This window comes from Trichomycterus rosablanca, chromosome 18, assembly GCF_030014385.1.
Source record: "Trichomycterus rosablanca isolate fTriRos1 chromosome 18, fTriRos1.hap1, whole genome shotgun sequence".
Lineage (NCBI taxonomy): Eukaryota > Metazoa > Chordata > Actinopteri > Siluriformes > Trichomycteridae > Trichomycterus > Trichomycterus rosablanca.
Window position 1 is genome coordinate 28409266 of NC_086005.1, and position 20117 is coordinate 28429382.

The 20117-nt window shown below is 47.2% G+C and overlaps 1 protein-coding gene across 2 annotated transcripts; it reads right to left on the bottom strand.

The window, feature by feature from the left end:
* Positions 1–1515: 1515 nt before the first annotated feature.
* Positions 1516–19689, bottom strand: smg6 (SMG6 nonsense mediated mRNA decay factor). Of its 2 annotated transcripts, XM_063013574.1 has the most exons (19): positions 19602–19689; positions 15641–17684; positions 14634–14826; positions 14425–14535; positions 14086–14192; positions 13916–13994; positions 12883–12993; positions 12100–12291; positions 10498–10559; positions 8773–8918; positions 7959–8075; positions 7508–7679; positions 6838–7048; positions 6168–6335; positions 5909–6076; positions 4350–4494; positions 3640–3863; positions 3337–3418; positions 1516–3191 (listed from the first exon to the last, which is right to left on the bottom strand). In XM_063013574.1, exons 1-19 carry the CDS (start codon positions 19687–19689, stop codon positions 3061–3063), a joined length of 4551 nt encoding a protein of 1516 aa, XP_062869644.1. In that variant the 3' UTR covers positions 1516–3060. The 2 variants fall into 2 exon arrangements, with proteins under 2 accessions (XP_062869644.1, XP_062869645.1); XM_063013575.1 differs by lacking the exons at positions 12883–12993; positions 13916–13994; positions 14086–14192; ... (2 more) ...; positions 15641–17684; positions 19602–19689 and adding an exon at positions 12407–12500 and having other exon boundaries at positions 1556–3191.
* Positions 19690–20117: the final 428 nt, after the last annotated feature.

Genomic DNA, 20117 nt, shown 5'->3' on the forward strand with positions numbered 1-20117 from the left:
TAAATGTTTAATGTGCAATATGTTTAATTTAATGAATAAAATGTGATGAAACTTGCAGGGGAACAAAAGCACATTTCTGCTTCACGTTTTCTGTTCAGCACATTAACGTCACTTATAAAATCATTAAAAATGGTGTTTAATTCATTAAGACTGTAAAACATTTACATGAGACCTGTTTTATAAACTGTTTATCATTTACATTAGAAAATTATGCTTTAATGTCTTTTTATTATTATATTCCATTCATTCCGTCACATCAGGGTCACATTTCTGTAGATTTTAGCACATTAACCGAATTTAAAATGTTAATAAAATGAAACTATTAATATTATTTTATTTTATTGCTGCTGGTATTAAACATTGCTTTTTATATATAAAATGTATTTATTTATATTTGCTTGTGTTTTTTATGTGAATCTGCAGGCTGTAATTGCACAGATTGTTTTTATGTATAATTAATGTTTGTATTTTTATTACTTATATCTTAATAAACCTTTTGTGCTCTGTATGTATGTTTTAAGTATTTTTAGTACTAACACTGAAGTAAAAGTATTGGAACACCCCTTTTAGTTCTCGGTGGGTAGCACTGTCGCCTCACAGCAAGAAGGTCCTGGGTTTGATCCCCAGGTGGAGCGGTCCGGGTCCTTTCTGTGTGGGGTTTGCATGTTCTCCCCGTGTCTGCGTGGGTTTCCTCCCACAGTCCAAAGACGTGAAAGTGAGGTGAATTGGAGATACTGAATAGTTCATGACTGTGTTTAACATTAAAACCTTGAACTGATGAATCTTGTGTAAGCAGTAACTACCGTTTCTATTAGAAATATAACCAAAGTGTAAAACATCACGTTACAATCCTAATAAATGATAATAATAAATATGCGGCAACAGTTTGGGAAAGGCCGTTTCCCTTTCCTCCAGTATCACTGTACAGAAAGCGACCTCAGTAAAGACGTGGTTTGGTTTGGTTTGGTTTAACAAGTTTGGTGTGGAGACGCTATACCTAGCCCTGACCTTCACCCCTGCTGATCACTGGGATGATTCGGAACACTGACTGCGATGTGAGCAAGGCATTTACATAAGCATACATTCCCACAGACACACTCCAAAATCTTGTAGAAAGCCCCTTTTTATAAGAGTAAAGGCTGTCAATGCTTTAAAACAGAAGGAGGATGGTTTTGAAATGAGGTGTCCAGATACTTTTGGCTCAAAAATGTAGTGTAATGCAAACCTTGTATGTGGACACTCCGTTCCAAAACGATGGGCAATGATACGTAAGCACTACCCTCCCTCTTTTTAAGGGCAGTGATAACCTTTACTCTTTTAAGAAGGCTTTCCACAGGATTTTGGAGTGTGCCTGTGGGGATTTGTGCTTATACAGTCACTTTCTTTAAAGGGAAATGAAGAACGGAAGCTGTTTTGTGTGTCGAGGTTTTCTTTCCTCTGAGTAGCTTATGGATTATTAGTTGCAAGACTAAAAATAATAATAATACATAGTAATAAATAATAATAACAACAGAATTCTCATTGAAACTTTATTTTCATCAATCAAACAAAACTAGAGCGTTTTAGAATTTTTTTATTGATATTTATTAAACCAAAAGAAAAATGTTCCATATGTTCGTATCTGAAATCAAATGAAATTTTTATTTACACGTCCAAACTGATTAACACTCACACACAGTTCATTAGCAGAAGCTTTACGTTCAGGTTTCACCGAGCGCGTTCACACGTCTTCAGGAGTCAGGAAAAAAAAACCACGATTTATTTATTCATACATTTATGTAGTGGAGCTGTTAGGGGGGCTCGGGCTGGGTGGAGCAGCGGTAAAGCACGCTAGCCCACTTACTGCTGAGATCTGGGGATGTGGCGCTTGTCAAGTGCAGATCCCGAGCCCGGATAGTGTTAGGAGGGCACTATGACAAATCTGGTGCGCGAACCAGATCCGCTGTGGTGATACAGGGGCAAAAGAAATATAGATATAGGAGCGATCAGTTTAATGACGGTACGATTTAGTACCCAGTAATCAATCCTGTGTAGGATTAACACTGTAACACGTGAGATCAGGTACTGAGCTGTAATATCATCAACATTCTTATTAATTCATTAATTAATTTAGAAAAATAGAATACAAGTAACAACTGTAATGAAATTACAGCTAAATCAGACGACGTATTATTCAGACATGTAAACTCGCTCGGACAGAAGCGACGACGCTGCTCGAATATGAAACCAAACGTTACAGAATAATGATGTATTATTTATTATTTCACGTTTATATTACATAGAAAGTGTGTGTTCACGTGTGTGTGTGTGTGTGTGTGTGTGTGTTTAGAGTGAATCATAATCTTGAGAACAGTGGATCACGACAGGAAATAAAGGTGCACCAGAGCCGAACACAAACAGAAAGCTGATACACGTTCTATATTTTATATGTTTATATATCCGTTCCACCAAAGTACAATTTCTAACGTGAGCGTGAAAAAACAAACGAGCTTAAACAAACAAACTGCAGGAACGGGAAATAAAAAGCGACGGATAAACGTTTACGGGGCCGCGCAGGGCCAAAACGGGGCGAGAGAGGACTTGTGCTCCTCTGCCCCGAGTCGCTGGCATCACCTTAAACCGAAGGTCCAGGACCGGCCGCTCTCGAACGCTCCCGTTCAATCGCTCAGAAAATCCCACTCAGCACTGCGAGATGCATGCCGGTACATCTTTCACTCTGTCAAGAACACACGGACACATCATGCGTGTGCACATCACACGGACACGTCACGCAAACCCCAGCACGCCTCCGCTCGGCCAGGCGCGCTCATCATCTAACCTTCTAACCATCAGCAGGATAAACACACGTCTCTCTTCATCCTCATCATCATCATCATCTCTTTAAAATCCATTTCTTTGCTCATCATTTCCTTCCTCCCTCGTCGCTCCTCCCTCTCACCCTCACTCTCCACATCTGTGCCGTGTCCTCGCTCTCCACGCGGCTGCGGTGAAGGTCGAGCGATTTTTTTAGTTTTTCATTCTGCGTTTCCCCCCAACAGCAGGACGTCGGGCTCTTCCGGTTCAGCCCGCGTTGGCCCAGCTCAGGAAGGCGGGGATGTCTCGGACGGGGACGTTCCTGGTCAGCGCCTTCACGCGCAGGTTCCGGTCGTCGGTGAGCAGAACCACCTCCCTGCGCAGGCGGACCGGTCCGTCTGAGGAAGAAACAACGTCCGAGTTAAAAATGGAACCAGCAGACTGAACCGACTTCTTATTAATACTAAATAATTAATCTCACAGAGGGAACTCAGTTAAACACCAGAAACGTGCGTCTTTGTTGAAGCAGAACTGATCTCTCACCTCTCTGAGCGGGCATGAAGTCCTTGGCCTTGTCCTGACAGTAATGCAGGCAGCAGGAGAGAATCACGTCGTCGTTGTTGCCCTGGATAAACAGACGGACAAAAAGATGAGCCTGAAAATGCTCGGGTTCCAGTCTCGGCTCGCATTTTATCATGGTCCTACACCCACGAGAAGAGGGCGTGTCTAAACCCTCAGATCCCTTAAGCGATCTGACCGAATGACGAGGGAGCGCCCGACGCACACCTGTCGGAGACTTGGACAGAGTAAATTACACCACAGTTCAAACGGAGACCATACACGGACCTTGTGTCCAGACGTGTCCTCGCTGCGGAAGGCGATGGACTCCAGCTGGCTCCCCCTGCTGGTGAGCGCTCTCAGGCCGGGCTCTCTGCTCTCGAAACCCTTTTCCAAGAACGTCACGGCGGCTTTAGCGGATTCCTGCACCAGTCTAGCGTGGGCCGCTTCCTCCACGGACTCTCGATCCCGACTCTCCTGACCCTTAGCCAGGCCGTCCAGCTCTGTGATGACTGAAACGCACGGCGGTAAAGAGACTCTTATTATAGTGCACGGATTCCATGTTTAATACCTTTAATATAGAGAGAAGACTTAATTATTACAGTAAAACCAGGTCAGACAAACTTTAAGGGTTCAGTTAGGAATCAATTTCAGCTGCTTTGCTGCACTGGAGAGGCAACAGCCAGACAACCACCAAAAAGGAAACAGATTTACAGGTGGTAGCCACAGACAGTTATAATCTCTCCTCATCCTTCCTTGTCGCTACCGGTAGCATGGCGTCGTACCTGCAGCCCATTCAGGTTGCACAGGTAGTCCAGCTCCTCCAGGATGGCACTGGAGAAGATACCAGGATACCAGGAGTTGCCATGACGATAAAATTCATCGTCTGCCGTTACATGATTTTGACTCTATCGTTAATCGAGGAGCGATGCAGGTTGTAAACGTTCCCTGGAGTGACAGGCTGTATGGTAATACCGCAGGCAGAAGAACAGACTCACCGATCAGCGGCACCACCACCACGTACGATCTGCAGGCCAGCAGCTTCTCCAGTCCCTCCAGGTGATCGATGAATGCGTTGGTGTCGGGGACGAGATAGAAGGGTCTGATCTCCAGCTCCAGCTGACCTCCAGTCTGCAGCACGGCCTGGACGGCACACAAAGCGTCGTCACTCTACGATCTAACAAATAACGTCAGGACTTTACTATCAGTAATCAGTGAGACGAGCACGACGTCTTTAACCACGGTGAATATTCGCAGTCCGAGCAAAACTGCCTATAGGACCTAACGTTGGGCTACAACATGATAAACACCACACCAGCCACACCCCTTTTCCACCAAAAAAAAACGTGGTTCTTGAACCGGTTCTGTTCATGTTTCCACCAGTTTTTGAGAACCAAGCAGCATCATCATCGGTGGGCGTTACATACTAAGAGTTAAGAGCGGTAATATCATCATGGAGGAGTGTGTGGATTATGTGTGAGCGTTTGTGCTGCTGTTACAGATGTTTGTTTTTATGTAAAAAGCAGCGATCTAACTATCGGTGATGAGAAGACGTGACGTGTTCGTCTCAGTTGTTGTTTTCTTTAGTTTATTGACGCGAGAGGAGTTTTGCGCTTCGCTTTCACCGCGACTCTCGGCGCAAATAGCCGATTTACTCAGCGCTCGACTCGAGCGATAAAACATCATTAAAGTTCCACAACATGAACAAACATCTGTGTGAAATAAACATCAAATCCACTCTATAATACCACGTGTATCCGTGTGTAACTGGATTTACTTCACGTGTGTTTATGCAGCTCGGGGAGATGAAAAAGCTTCACGCTTTATTTTTCACGTTAAGCGAGTTCCGTTCTGTCCGGGTCACTTTTATCTCGTAATATCACACAGTTCATCTTTTTAAAGGCGTTTGAAAATATCAGCGGCAAACTGGAGCAAAATGTGATCAGGTGAAGTTTAAAAGATAAAAATGCAGCATTAAGCTCCATACGAGACTCCAACTGACGCCGTTGTTGCTAACGCGCTGTGCTGTACAACATGACACACCCAGTATCCTGTGGTGCCAGATCGGCCCGCCGGTTCTCTGTCTGGAACCTCTTTTTTTCGGTGGAAACACGCGGAACCGGTTAAAAATCAAGTTCGGGAACCGGAACGGGCTCCGTGCCGCGTCGGTAGAAAAGGGGTAGTAGAGATTCAAGTGTTCAGGGTGTGTTGGGGACCATGGTGAAACTAAGGGGCTGCTCACAAAGGCTGGAGATCATTACATTGCACCAAAAGGACAACGTGTAGATGATCTCCAAGACATGGAACGTCCCTGCAGACACCACTGGGAGCTACTTGCAGCACGATGCAGCAGAGAAAGCCCAGAATTTTATCCAGGGGTCTTAACAATCTCATCAGGGGAACAAGGAACTCATCCGAGTGAGATCCTGCAAAAGACTCACAGGACGACCTGACAAAGGCTGGGATGAACGTGACCAATAAAAGTTCACTATTGTTGAATATTCCTGGTGCGCTCGTCTTATTCAGAGCCGGTACTGCGGTAATGACTGCGCTTTACTTGTATCTTATCTCTGCGTTTCTGCTGCTGTGCCAGCCTGTGCGCCAGAGCGTGGCGTCGAGCCCTCAGCTCTCGGATGTCGTCCTCGTTTCCGTCTCCGTCCATTCCGGCATCCATCTCGCCCTCCGACGCGGACAGGGAGTTCTCCTCCACGATCACGTCATCCTCCTGAAAACACCACACACACACACAGAGTTAAAACTGGGTTCCGTACACGCCAGTGCTCATGGTACGTGCCACTGGGTGCAGTATTCCTGACCTGGGACTGCTCCCGAGGCTTGTCCTTCGTCGGCTGGCTGGCGGCGGGCGACAGGGCGACGGAAATGTACTTTCCACCTTTAAATACCAGCAGAGGTTCCTCCTGACCGCACAGGGCCTCGAGGAAGTACTTCATCACCGTCACTCGCTTACAGTCGGCTGCCATGGCCTGCAGGGACAGGTAACGGACGCGATCTCACTGCGTGTCGTGCACTCAGAAGTCGACGTAACAGGATGAACATGCTCGAGCGCATGACACATGAGGCATAAAATCTATCTTTCCGCCCTTTAGTCATTTCCGCTTGCACGACTCCTGATCTGATCACCACACGCCCCCCCCTCAGACACGTGTCTGATCTGAAGCCGCTTCTTTTCACCTGTCAATGTTGGGTTCCCGCATAGAGCCGTATGGCGTACGGAGAGCTACTCTAGGCTCCATGTGAACCCAGCTGGCACAGGCGCCCAGACCAGTCCGAGAAGAGACCCCGTCGGTCTAATCTGTGTTTGTGTGGACGCCTGGCTAGGTCGGCAAACAAATAAACTAAAAATAAACTACAGTAACCAGTTAATAACCTGTTTACGTGTGTGTGAGGCATGTTTTAATCAGTGAATATGAAGCAACCGGCATGACGGTTCTGTGCCCGCCCCAGGATGTAAACCCCACGACTCACGGCGTCCGTCTGCGGCTCTATATAGCAGGGCTCTTGCGGAGCCGCCAGCAGGGGGACGAATCCCGCCAGCATCCGGTCCTCCTCGAGCACCAGCAGTCGGAGCTCCTCGTCCCCGTCTCCGTCGGCCTTGTACAGCGGTGCTTCGCCGTGATAGACCCGGGCCAGGGAGTTACACAGCTCTGCCAGGCACTGCCACACGTCCGGACCGGCACTGAGAACACACCAACACACGCTGCTCTAGACCTCCACTCCTGACCACTTCTTTTCACCTGCACCTGGTAGGTTTATTTAAGGATGTGCTTAGCGCACAGATCTGCACCGATATGCGTTGTCCCCCTTCTCTATGCAGTACCATCGATCAGCCAGCAGAGGTCATAACTGCAGCATTCTACAGCGTTCCCTCCCTCAGACGAGCCAATTATGTCCTTATGTGGCTGGTCGATAGTATAGCCGAAATTCTAACTGATAGGTTGGTGTGCCAAATACACTAGCCACAATGTTTTTAAGCCGACCGCTTAGACGCTTCGGCAATATGGTGCCACCTTCACAGTAAAACAAGAGCAGAATGCCCAATAATGCTAAACATACTAAAGTTAGAAGCCCAGATAAGTCACCCATGGTTAGACTAGGGTACACCACAAGCACAGACAGATTGATCAGAGGAACTCACTCAAAACCGGGCGGCGGGGGGTTCCACTGCTCTGGGTGGCCCAGCATCCAGTCTGACCAGACCTTCACACTGGGCAGGAGCTCTCGCAGGTCCGAGGGAAAGGCCGATACTGGAACCATGGACTGCACTGCTCCTGGATCACCCTCATCGAGCTCCTCCACGGGGATGGGCTCTGAAACACACGCAAATACCAGATTCAACTCTCCTATTTCAACTGGGATTGGGACCTGCACTAAGCATGCACCGACATGTGCAAGTGTGCCTCCTAGTGGCTAGGCTGTTCTGGATAGCCAAAAATGTCCGAACGGACACCAGACTGGCCGACAGCCCGCTCAGAATCGAACCCTGGATCCGCAGATCTCAGCAGTAGTGGACTAGCAAACTTCACCGCTTTCTCGACTGCTGGAATTCAGAGTCTAATAACATAACAAAACGTAAGTCTGCTGCTCACCTGCAGGAGTTTGCTTTAATAGATCAGTACAGCGCTGCACCAGGTGCCCAAACATGGCCAAACCGAAAGAGGTACTCTGTTCCTCCAGGACGGACCGCGTGTCGCCCTGTCCTTTCGCTGAAGCAGATAAAAACAGGAGCAAACATCGTGAGGATATAAATAATAAACCATTAAAATTCTGCGCATGAGAAATCTGCTCAAATAAACCGTGTGACCAAAAGTATTTGGACACCTGAGCGTGATCTTGTCCGGCATCCAATTTTAAAACTTAGAGGTGTGTCTGCGAGAATTTGTGCCCGTTCGGTCAGCGTTAACGTTCCGGTTCATTCCAGAGCCGTTGACATGTTCTTCACGTATTTATACAGCTTGTTTATAGAAGGTCCTGGGATCGATGCCCAGGACCCAGAGTTTGCATGTTCTCCCCGTGTTCATATGGGTTTCCTCCCACAGTCCAAAAACGTGCAGTCAGGTTAATTGCAGACACTGAATTGCCCTATAGGTGAATGTGTGTGTGCCCTGTGATGGACTGGCGTCCGGTCCAGGGTGTTACTGTGTGCCTTGTGCCCATTGAAAAGCTGGGATAGGCTCCAGCACCCCAACCCCCTGCGACGCTGATTAGATAAACGGTTAAGAAAGTGACTACGTGAGAGCTTGTTTATTCTAAAATAGGAAAGGACCTTCCCTAAATCATTGCAGCAAAGCCAGAACTTACCCCTGTTAGCAAGAATTCGATACTTAACAGCGGTGTCCAGATACTTTTGTCCCTGTAGTGTACCTCTGGATGTGAGTGGAGTCGTGACGCGTGTGCGCTTACCTCTGCTCTGAGCGAAGTGAATGGTGAACATGTTAATGGTAATGATCTGGAGCATGCGTGCGCTTCCCAGGGGGGAGGGACTGTGCTGGAGAAGAGCCTGGAACTCCCGCAAAACACGACTGGCCACAGCTGGGAAGCTCTCCATCCTGAGGACCGGAAACGCCGGTTCAATAAAACAAGGCTTATTTAATCTTATTTAATCTAAACACATCAGGACAACGTTGTTCTAGTCAGGAAATAACGTGTTTAATGCACGCTAACGATCTCATTTAACAATAATCAACATTATAGATGAAGATGATCATGATCTGATTAAGGTTTTCTGCCCAGTGATTGAGTTATTTAGCAAAAGTATACAGACTATTCTGATTACTATTGCTTTTCTGCAGCTGTGCACGTGTACGATCTCTCGCCAGGGTGAAGTTCTCTACTAGTGCAGGGCAGGAGAGGCATACATTGTTTGTTTATATATATATATAAACCATATCGTATCATATAAGAAGGCGTATGTGATGACTAAACAGAGTTATTATGCTGTGTGTGGAACGATGCGTCATCCTATTGTAACTGGGTGATGTACAAAGATGCTTTTTACACAAATAAATATAACAATACGAAGATCTGAGAGTGGATTTAAGAGATACGAACTAATAACCTTGAGATAATTCTGATTTAACCACACACCGAGATATTAGACGGATTACAGGGTGTATAGAGCTGGTTAACAGAATAAAACCATAAAAAGTTTAACCTATTCTTACTTGTAAATATAAAAAGTAGTAATGATATCACTTCAACTTTTGAAAAGTGTAATTAATAAAGTCAAATGGGGCTTGATTTGCATTAATTGGGCACTCTGGCCCACCTGTGCTGACATTTCCAATTCAGGAGCTGTGCTACCAGCCTGCCGGACCCCTACACGACCGATAATCGGTTTGTCCGGGGAAAGGAGGGCTGTAGGGGTTCCTCGTAAGTGCCGCAATTATGACCTCTGCTGGCTGATCGATGGTACTGCACACAGAGACGAGGGATAACGGAGATCGGTGCGTGACATGTCGGAGGGGGCGTGTGTTAGTTACACCCCTCAGTGGTCTGCAGCAGTAGAGGGAATTGGATATGAATGAGGGGGGGTTACATTTGGAAAACGCTCTCTGGTCTATCACAGCCCGGACAAACAGACTAAAAAACAGTTCTTACCCCAGGGCCATACGGGAACTAAACACTCCCAAACCACACATTAACAACTGACTCTTATAAATCACTACAAAAGGAAACAACAACATCAAACACTGGACTCCTTTAAAAATGGCACAATGTATTTATATTTATATTTATTATGTCTGCACTACTGTTTTTTTTTTTTAGAGCTAAATATATATTCTGTGCAATATTCTCTTAAGCTACTCAGGGCATGTGCAATACCCCCACTGCTACCTCACTGCTGTAAACAATGTCTTTGTCCTTTTTAATAATTATAGTTTAGTCTTTATTCTTTATATTTAAGATTTTTAGGCATACATACACGTGTGTGTGTGTGTTGTGTATATGTATATACTGTAATTTTTGCTTCTATTTTTTACTTATCGTGTGTGTAAGCACCGTCGGATTGCTACTCAATTTCGTTGTACACTGTGCAATGACAATAAAGGCATCTTATTACACAAGGCACTGTATATGCTCCACTGTTGGCTTAAATGGTGCATTATAGCAGGTGTAAGGACTTACCCCACTTTAGTGAAGAGCTTCCCATGAGCATGAAGAAAACTCAGGATGAATCTCTTATTAAGCTACAAGAATAAAAACAGAAGATAAAATACTACAATAGGGAAAAGGAAACTACAATAAAATTAATACTAACCCAAAATATGCTTTACTGTGCTATGATGATTACAAATCGTCGGCGAATCGAACCTCGCTTCCCGAACTCGGCGCGCAGGGATGAATAATGTGGTGCCACGTGGGCACGTGTGCGGGTACGTGTGTTTACGCCGACGTGGGCGAATTTCCAAGGTAACCAGGCTGACGGCTGCAGCTCGGCCCACCGACGCCCTTCACCGCATTACAGGGTGAGTCACGTGTGGCTACATCCTGTGCTCGGCTCGCCAACAACCGGCTGACCTCAGACGCTCGGGTGGACGTCTGCTCGCGACGGAACCGTCCGCCGGTGCTCGGGCGAAGGCGCGAACTGCATTCACGTTCGTATGAACTCGAAAGACTAGATGGCACGCCGGCGGGCGTGACGGAAATGAGGGGAAGATGTCGGAAGTGATTGTGAACATACCTTGTAAGCACAACCAAAACAAATTACTATCAAGGTACACTGATTAGGCATAACATTATGACCACCTTCCTAATATTGTGTTGGTCCCCCTTTTGCTGCCCCGTACGCGACAAACTGTGCTGCTCTGTGTGTTCTGACTCCTTTCTATCAGAAGCAGCATGAGCTACAGTAGCTCGTCTGTTGGATCGGACCACACGTGCATCAGTGAGCCTCGGCCGCCCATGACCCTGTCGCCGGTTTACCACTGTTCCTGATAGATACTGACCACTGCAGACTGGGACACACCTCACAAGAGCTGCAGTTTTGGAGATGCTCTGATCCGTCGACTAGCCATCACAATGAAGAGATAATCAGTGCTATTTACTTCACCTGTCAGTGGTCGTAATGTTATGCCTGCTCTGTGTATAAAGACAGTAGGAGGGTTTAACACCAGGACGGCTCATAGTCCTTTTTTCTGGCAGATGTGGTTATGACGGGTACTGTCAAGGGGGTCCAATACGTGTTTTTAGTCCCGTTATTGATAAGGACTTTCATGGAATTTGACTGTAAGGGGAGTTTGGCAGGTTTCACACTGGCCGTGTTTTACAACCTGAACAAACTGGTGTCCTCAGATCCCAACAGAATCAGTGGGAACTGATTATGGCGCACAACAAGTGGTAAAACAGTGTAGACCACCAGTGCTGACAGTTCAGTTTCATGAGTTCAAATCTCAGCTGTGCTATTGGCCAGCCGGGCGCCTGTCTGGGGAAGAGAGGGACGGCTGGGCGCCTGCACAGAGACGGGGGATAATGGAGATCAGGACGTGACTCTCCATGCGCGGTACGGATCTCCATTTGTTACGTCTTCGTGCTGTTTTAACTGAATACAAATTTTCATACACACACACACACACGCTGTTCCCTCTCTTTTGGAATTGGAGTAGCACGTAAACAATGACACTCCTGTGGGGTTCGAATCCCACCAAACAGTGTCATTAAAAAGCAGGCTGGTCTCCTGGTTGCCAGAGAAGTGAAGACGCTGTGTACGTGTGAAGCTGCAGGACTCACGTCGCTCGCGCTCAGTCTGCTCAGTCCTCCGTCCTGCGCCGAGTCTCTGCCGGCCGTGTGAGGCGCGCCTCCGGAGGGACGGATCCAGATTTCAACCCGGGTGGCGTCGTCGTCCCGGGGAGGGCCGCGCCCCCGTGGGCCACGCGCGCCACCCTCCACGTTCTGCTTCTCTCTGCGCTCGATCTGCTCGGCCTAGTGAGAGTGAGAGAGAGAGGGAGGGTTTCTTCACTACATCTGAACACCTAAAGCTGCCCTGTATCAGTGCTGTGTCTTTTTAGTCATATCCAATTATCTGATCGTACTTCACCTCAACTGCTGCAGACCCCGACCCGAACACACACCCTTCCCGACACGTGTGCAGTACCGACCACTTTTCACCTGCACCAGGAGGGTTCAGACAGGGATCAGTATTCCCCGGCTCTGTGCAGCACCTCAACCAGCCAGCGGAGGGCGTAATTACAGCAGTTCTGAGTAAAACCCCCAGCCCTCCCTTTCATAAACGAGCCAATCATCATCTATGTAGGCGCCCGGCCAGTGGATAGCAGAGCTGAGCTTCGATCTTGCGCCTCCAAGAGCCTGTTGCAGTTTGGTGCATTATAAATAGAATAAAGCACTCCAGGCTGTGCACTTTAGATAAAATAACATCACATATCACTTTATTTAGCATCATGTCCTGCTAAACTTCATTACTTACTTACTTACATCTTTACTGGCTTTAGTGCATGACCGAAATTAATTTATAAAAGTGCCGCATCAGAAAATGAACACATGACCTCTCCTGACCTTGCGCTTTGCTTCCTCAAACAGGCTCATCAGGCTCTCCTTGGCAGTGAGGATGGGGTTGCTGGCAGCCAGGCTGCGCATGTAATAGTAAACAGCGTCCAGCTTCCGCTTCTGCCAACAGGGGGGAGAACGAGAGGAAGTTAGTGCGCACACACGCAACATCTGGAAAAATCAGGAACAGACAACAACCTGGGATTGGTTCATTTTTACTGTCCATGTTATCAGCTCCACTTACCATATAGAAGCACTTTGTAGTTCTACAATTACTGACTGTAGTCCATCTGTTTCTCTGCATGCTTTGTTAACCCCCTTTCATGCTGTTCTTCAAATGGTCAGGACCCCCACAGAGCAGGTATTATTTAGGTGCTGGATGATTCTCAGCACTGCAGTGACACTGACATGGTGGTGGTGTGTTAGTGTGTGTTTTGCTGGTATGAGTGGAGTTTTTAAACACCTCACTGTCACTGCTGGACTGAGAATAATCCACCAACCAAAAACATCCAGCCGACAGCGCCCCGTGGGCGGCGTCCAGTGCCCACCGATGAAGGTCTAGAAGATGAGCGACTCAAACAGCAGCGATAGATGAGCGATCGTCTCTGACTTTACATCTACAAGGTGGACTGACTAGGTAGGCGTGTCTAATAGAGTGGACGGTGAGTGGACACGGTGTTTAAAAACTCCAGCAGCGCTGCTGTGTCTGATCCACTCGTACCAGCACAACACACACTAACACACCACCACCATGTCAGTGTCACTGCAGTGCCGAGAATCATCCACCACCTAAATAATACCTGCTCTGTGGGGGTCCTGACCATTGAAGAACAGCATATAGAGAAACAGATGGACTACAGTCAGTAATTGTAGAACTACAAAGTGCTTCTATATGGTAAGTGGAGCTGATAACATGGACAGTGAGTGTAGAAATGAGGAGGTGGTTTTAATGTTATGGCTGATCAGTGTATGTATATATAGCCTCAACAGAACTGACCAAATTTAATGGTTTAAGAGTAAACATAAATAAATATGATCTCACGGTGTAGACTGCTAACAGGGCGAGCTGATTGTACGGTCTTCCATTTTTTGGAGCAATCTGTTGAGCTTTCAGATACCAGCTGAAAAAAAGACAAACATCAGACATAAAACACACACTGATAAATCGTAATAAATATTTAAACGCTCCGGTTCTGGTGCTAAAGGACAGACCTGCGCGCTTTGCCGTAGTTGGCCGAATCGCTGGCTTGCTCTCTGTATCTCGCGATGTCGCCCTGACAGATCATACAGCGCTGGGCGCTAATCAGGGCGTACTTCACCTGCAGCACGGAGCAAAAAGCGTGAGGCGAAGCTGTGAAAGTATGAATGAAGGCAGCACACGTGGACTAGAGGTGCATTCCAGTCACCCCAGTAGATCCACACAGAGAATTGTGTGTAACATTTCTCTACCTCCTCGGTTTCACTGAGCATTTATTTAAATACATTAAGCTTTACCAGAGCAGATGCACATACAGTATATTCTGCTGTACCACCCATGTAATCCATAATTACCGTCTTCCTCAAAGGTTTAGCACGTATTGCCATGCCGTCCATGTAGTCCTCCAGCTTAAACTGGAACACGGCTTGTAATTTCTGCAGCAGCGAATCAAAAAACAGCGTCCCCTATAAACACACACACCAGCACGAACACACACTTTTATCAGAGGTGTGAGCCATCAGGAAATAAAACAGAACCCGGGGTAAACAAACGGGCCGGGCACCTCCTCTAGTATGGTCAGAAGCATGGGCCTCATCTGTGGGGCCGTATCAGCATCCTGGTCCTTCAGGAGCTGTCGGAATCTCTCGATGACCTGGTAGAAGACGTTCTTCCACAGCGACTGGTCCGCGTTCTGGGAGTCGGAGAACTCGATGTCCGTTAGGATCACTCGCTCGTACAGCGTCAGGAGCTCGGCCCTGGGGAGGGAAGCGCAGTGCAGTTAGGCAAACGCCGACGACGGGGCGCGTGCTGTGGTGGACCCGCTGTATCGGACTGTTCCGAGATACGCTTGTAAAACCATCTCTAGATCTTCGGTTGTAGGTTTCATATTGACCAGATCAAAGATCTTTCTACACCGTTATGTTTTGGATGGTGGACAGACACCTACCCTGACCTATACATTTTCATTTGACCTTAGATTCAGTTTTTCAGCGTTTATCAGACGCTCCCGTCCAACGCAAACTACAGAAGAGCTTCCTTAGTGCTTTTTCGGGTTCATATGGAGACCCGTATCGCGCACGGAGAGTCACGCACCGATCTCCGTTATCCCCCGTCTCGGTGCAGCACCATCGATCAGCCAGCAGAGGTCGCAACTGCAGCAGTTACGATGAATACGCTTCAGCATTCCGACCCTAGGACAAGCGGTGCCCGGACCTGCGGGTAACAGAGCTGAGATTCTGTTACTCATGTGCTAGCGCCGTGAGGAAGGTCTTTAATCGTCTTTTCAAGACTTGGGTGCTAGAACAGAGCCTTGATGCCTTGATGCGCATCTTCCTCGGGTTCTAAGCGGTGGATCAACACGAGCGAGACTAGTGGCTTAAAGGTTCGTTTTGTGCTCGTATGCCAGCATCGTTTTGAACTGAACGTGGGCGGCTACATGAAGCCAGAATTCTAAAATTGGGTGGGGGGGGGGAGTTGACATGGGCGCACCAGCCCTCCGGTTGGTTTTCTACTGAAACTGCTCTTTTTTTCTTAATCTACGTCTTCCATAACAGTACCGACTCGTCTTACCTCAGTTGTGCCATCCTGTCCAGTCCGTCCCGGCTCAGCCCCTCCCGAGACAGCAGGTTGCTCAGCTGGAGCTCCTGGCTGTCGGCCATTCTGAGGAGTTTGCTCAGTTCTCCCCGCGTCTGCACCTCCGTCTCCTCCGGGCTGACGGATGAGCCGGCGGACGGGTAACCCTGAGCCCCGTGAGCGTACGCTCCGTAAAACTGGGCAGCCGGACTGGGGTACATTCCGTTCGAGCCGGGTATCTGATACGGGTAGGAGTAGGTGAAGCGTGGGGGTGTGTTGGGAGCGCCGCTCGGTAACGGGTAGCGGTAAGGGTTGTCCGAGTTCTGGAATTTGTAATACGCCATGGCGGCGGCGTGCTGGCTGGAGAACTGCTCCCCCTGGCACATGGGAGGGCTTCCCGCAGCCTCGTCATCAGTGTCGAGGAAATACAGCGGGCCGTACCCTCCCTGATGCTGGAGGTACAGAGGCTGCTGGAGAGGTGAACTCAGGGACTGGGAGCTTCCTGTGAGGGCGGGTTTCTTATCCGGATTGTTGGGATCCCACAGACGTCTGGTGCTTCCTCCTCGACCGCCTCTTCCTCGACCTTGTGCTGATCCACCTCTGCTTCCGGACATGAGGCGAGGTCCAGGCTCTGAGGACGTGGTCGGGAGGACTAAGATTCCCCTGCCTCGGCCTCTCGGACCCGGATCTTTGTGTTTCGTTTGGTCCTCCACAGACTGTTTGTTTAAAGAAACTCTTAAAATGCCTCCTTGAGAAGCTCCGCCGGACCTAGCGAGGTTTCCTTTAGGTGTTTTTAAACCGCTTTTATCGTTCCTTGGCGTTCTGCCTGCGTCTCTCCCTGCTGTCTCGTTCTCGTCGAGAGAGTCGGTAGAGGACACGTTTCTGACCGTCCTTTTGTTTCTGACCCCGTGAGATTTAGGCGCGCCTCCTCCGTCCCTCTCGCCGTCCCTGAACCCGGCGTCGGCCCGTCTCTCGGCCTCTCCGCGACCGTTCGCGCTGTTGACGCTGCTGGCCGAGCTCGTGCTGTAGGTCCGATTCCGGGGGCGTCTGATCTCCGACTTCGAGTAGCGCTTCGATGCGAGACCCGCTCTGCTGGGTTCGGTTCCGTCGGACGCCCGGCGCCTGTCTGCGTTCCCCTTTCTCTGGTGGCTCGCTCTGTGCTTCGCTTTTTGGAGCTCTTTGTCTTGAGCGTCCTGCCGCGAGCGGTGATTCGTGGCCGGGCTTTTCTCTACCGCTTCTTCGTCCGCTCTCGTATTTGCAAACTGATTGGATCCTCTTTCCCTCCCTCCTCTTGATCGCCGCTTTCCTTTCTCCTTAATCTTTTCAGCTTTTTCGCTCGTCTCGTCCTCTCCTCCAGCCACACTGTTCTCCGGAGCTTCTCGGCTTGTTTTTTTCGCTTTAACATGTTTACCTTCCTTTGCTTTGTTTTTCTCTGACTCTACAGCCGAGCTGCTCATGTTTAGCTTCTTCATTTCATCAGATATGATTTCGACGCTGGTCCGATCAGAATTTGCAGAAGGCTGAACTCCCTGCACTCGTTTTCTCCTGTCTTTCCTTTGCTCATCCTTTCCTTCTGCTTTCTCCTCGTGTACATCCTTACACTGCATCACATCTTCTGCCTTAACCGATTCTTTGGAGACCGGCTCTGCCTCCGCGCTTCGTCCGGAGTCTTTACACCCCCGAGGTCTTCTCCCACCCGGCTGGTATATCTCACGGTCAGGTTTACGAGTCTTTCTCAGTTTTGGAGAGCCGCTCGTGGACGGTTTGTTGACTTCGACAGGAGACCCTGCAGGATCTTGATGAGTAGAAGATACTTTGGTGGACTCGCAGTCCAGATTAAGGTTTTCTGGGACTGACTGGCTACCACTGCTGGTTAGTTTCGGGTCAGAACCCGATGCCGACCCGACAGGCATTTTGAGGTCAGGATTTGTGCTTGGAGATTTTTCTGCGTCCGTGCCGTGCCTGCGTGTTTGTGCTCCGGGCTGGTACCGCTGGAGGTCTGGTCTCTTCCCGTCACGGTGTCGCTGCTTCTTAACTGGATCTTCTGGGAGGAGAAGAGGGACGTTAAACAGGTGGTGAGGGCAACACCTAAAGCTTTTGACTTACTTTATCATAAGTCTGAGGTACTTATCTACAAATAAGTAAATAATTGAAGGGCAGTTGTAGCCTAGAGGTTAAGGTACTGGACTAGTAATTGAAAGGTCGCTGGTTCAAGGCCCACCACTTGCCTTGAGCAAGGTCCTTAACTCTCAATTGCTTAGATATTATACTGTCACAGTACTGTAAGTCACTTTAAATAAAAGCCTTTGCTAAATGTCAAAAATGTAATTCTCACAATGAGAAGGACCTGGGTTTGAATCTCCAGCTGGGCAGCCAGGGTCCTTTCTGTGTGGAGTTTGCATGTTCTCCCTGTGTCTGTGTGGGTCTCCTCCAGGTGCTCCGGTTTCCTCCCACAAGTCCAAATATGTGCAGTCAGGACAACTGGAGCTTTTGAAATTTGCCCTGAGTGAATGTGTGTGTGTGTGTGTGTGTGTGTGCCCTATGATAGACTGGTGACCTGTTCGGGGTGTTTTCTATCTTTCACCCAATGAATTAGACCCACCACGACCCTGACCAGGTGGTAAAACAGACAATACATGAACGTTTCTTAATAGCACTTCCTTCATCTGTACAATAACAGACATACAGACCAGACATTGTCGCTTTTAAATACAGCGGTACCTTGTAACTCAACACCTTTCTTTTAGGTGTATAACGAACGACTAAGACATGTGAATGCGCCGATGCTGAAGGTAATACGGTATTCCAAGATCAAGCATCTCCAGCATTAAGAAGCGTCAGGAAACAATAAAGATGTTTGTTTGTTTATTAGGATTTTAACGTCATGTTTTACACTTTGGTTACATCCATGACAGGAACGGTAGATTCATCAGTTCACAAGGTTATATCCAACACAGTCAGTCATGGACAATTTAATATCTTCAATTCACCTCAATTGCACGTCTTTGGACTGTGGGAGGAAACCGGAGCACCCGGAGGAAACCCACACAGACACGGGGAGAACATGCAAACTCCACACAGAAAGGACCCGGACCGCCCCACCCGGGGATCGAACCCAGGACCTTCTAGCTGTGAGGCGACAGTGCTACCCACTTAGCCACCGTTTGTAACTGTTTGTAATTGTATTTCAGGGTGTTTATATTATATTTGCCTTATTTTCAGTGTATAAGTGTCAAAAACAACCTCATTATTTTACATGAGACTAAAATATCTGCAGCTCCACGAGACCATGGACGCATTAACAGGTTCCCCAAACATCCTTATGGGGAAAAATACCTCAAAACTCAACGTCTTTAAAACTCCCAGAACCATCTGACGTCGAGTTTCAAGGTACCGCTGCATTAATAATAATAATAATAATAATAATAATAATAAACTGAATTACATAATGTAACTATGCGGTGTACAGACCATCGTAACTTATTTACACTAATAAGAAGATGTTTACACAAATATAACACTTTTAATAAGTAAACCACCAGCAACAAATTAAGAACCTGAAATGTATTAAGATTTATGATTATTTTCACTTTTATTTCTTGTATATTTTCTTTATTAGCTGCAGCGAACCAACTTTTGACATGAGTTCGGTTGAGTTGACAGGAGAGAAATTTACTCCATTAACTGATACAGTGCTGTTTGTAGAGGCTGTTTTATAACAAATCTGAGCTTCTTTGTGCTGTTAAAGTTTAAAAATGTTTATTTTTAACTCCGATCTGCACCAACATTCTATAACTAACTAACCAGCACGCCGCCTCACAACTAACAACAACAGGTTAGCATATAGCTAACCCGCTAGCTAAAACAAGCTAACAACGTTTCTAATTCTTAAATGAACCTTCGCTTATAAGAAACGTAGCCGGGTTTCCTCAAAACGCAGCTTTTAATACTTACAAACCTTCTAAATCTTTAAGTTTAATTAAACTCGCTGCTTCTGCTCGAAGTTCGGCCTCTGAGATCCGCACTCGGTCCAGCTCGTCCGCCATCTTCCTCAGAACTGACACAAACATTACGGCATCCAGTCAGGGTCAAAAGTCTCACCGCGAACGCGTTTGATTAAGAACAAATCAAAATAAAACATCAATAAGCGCGGGAAATAAATAAATCTAATTAATTTAATGTGTGGTGAATGTGCTCTTTTAATACATTTAAATGCCATTTTAATACATTTTGATGCAGTATGACACAGGATGAAGCACCACAGGGTGTCTGTTAGCACTGTTGTTAACGAGACAAATTAAAAAAAGACCCTTCAAAACTATCACTTTCTCTATTTTTATTATTTATACTTATGAGTACAATGTAAAATTCAAACTATAAACTACTAAATATATCAATTTCACAAATACAATACAAATCCAATCCAAAAAACACAAGTATTGTCATTAGAGCATTTATTTGCAGTAGGGTCATT

Excerpts from the sequence above, each read along its gene's own strand:
- smg6 (XM_063013574.1), bottom strand. The coding sequence starts at position 19,689 with ATGGCGGACGAGCTGGACCGAGTGCGGATCTCAGAGGCCGAACTTCGA. Across the intron at positions 8,919-10,497 it reads AAGCTCTTCACTAAAGTGGG|GATGGAGAGCTTCCCAGCTG; the intron begins GTAAGTCCTTAC and ends TCCGGTCCTCAG. Across the intron at positions 4,495-5,908 it reads AACGCAGAGATAAGATACAA|GCCGTGCTGCAGACTGGAGG; the intron begins GTAAAGCGCAGT and ends TGTGCCGTCCAG.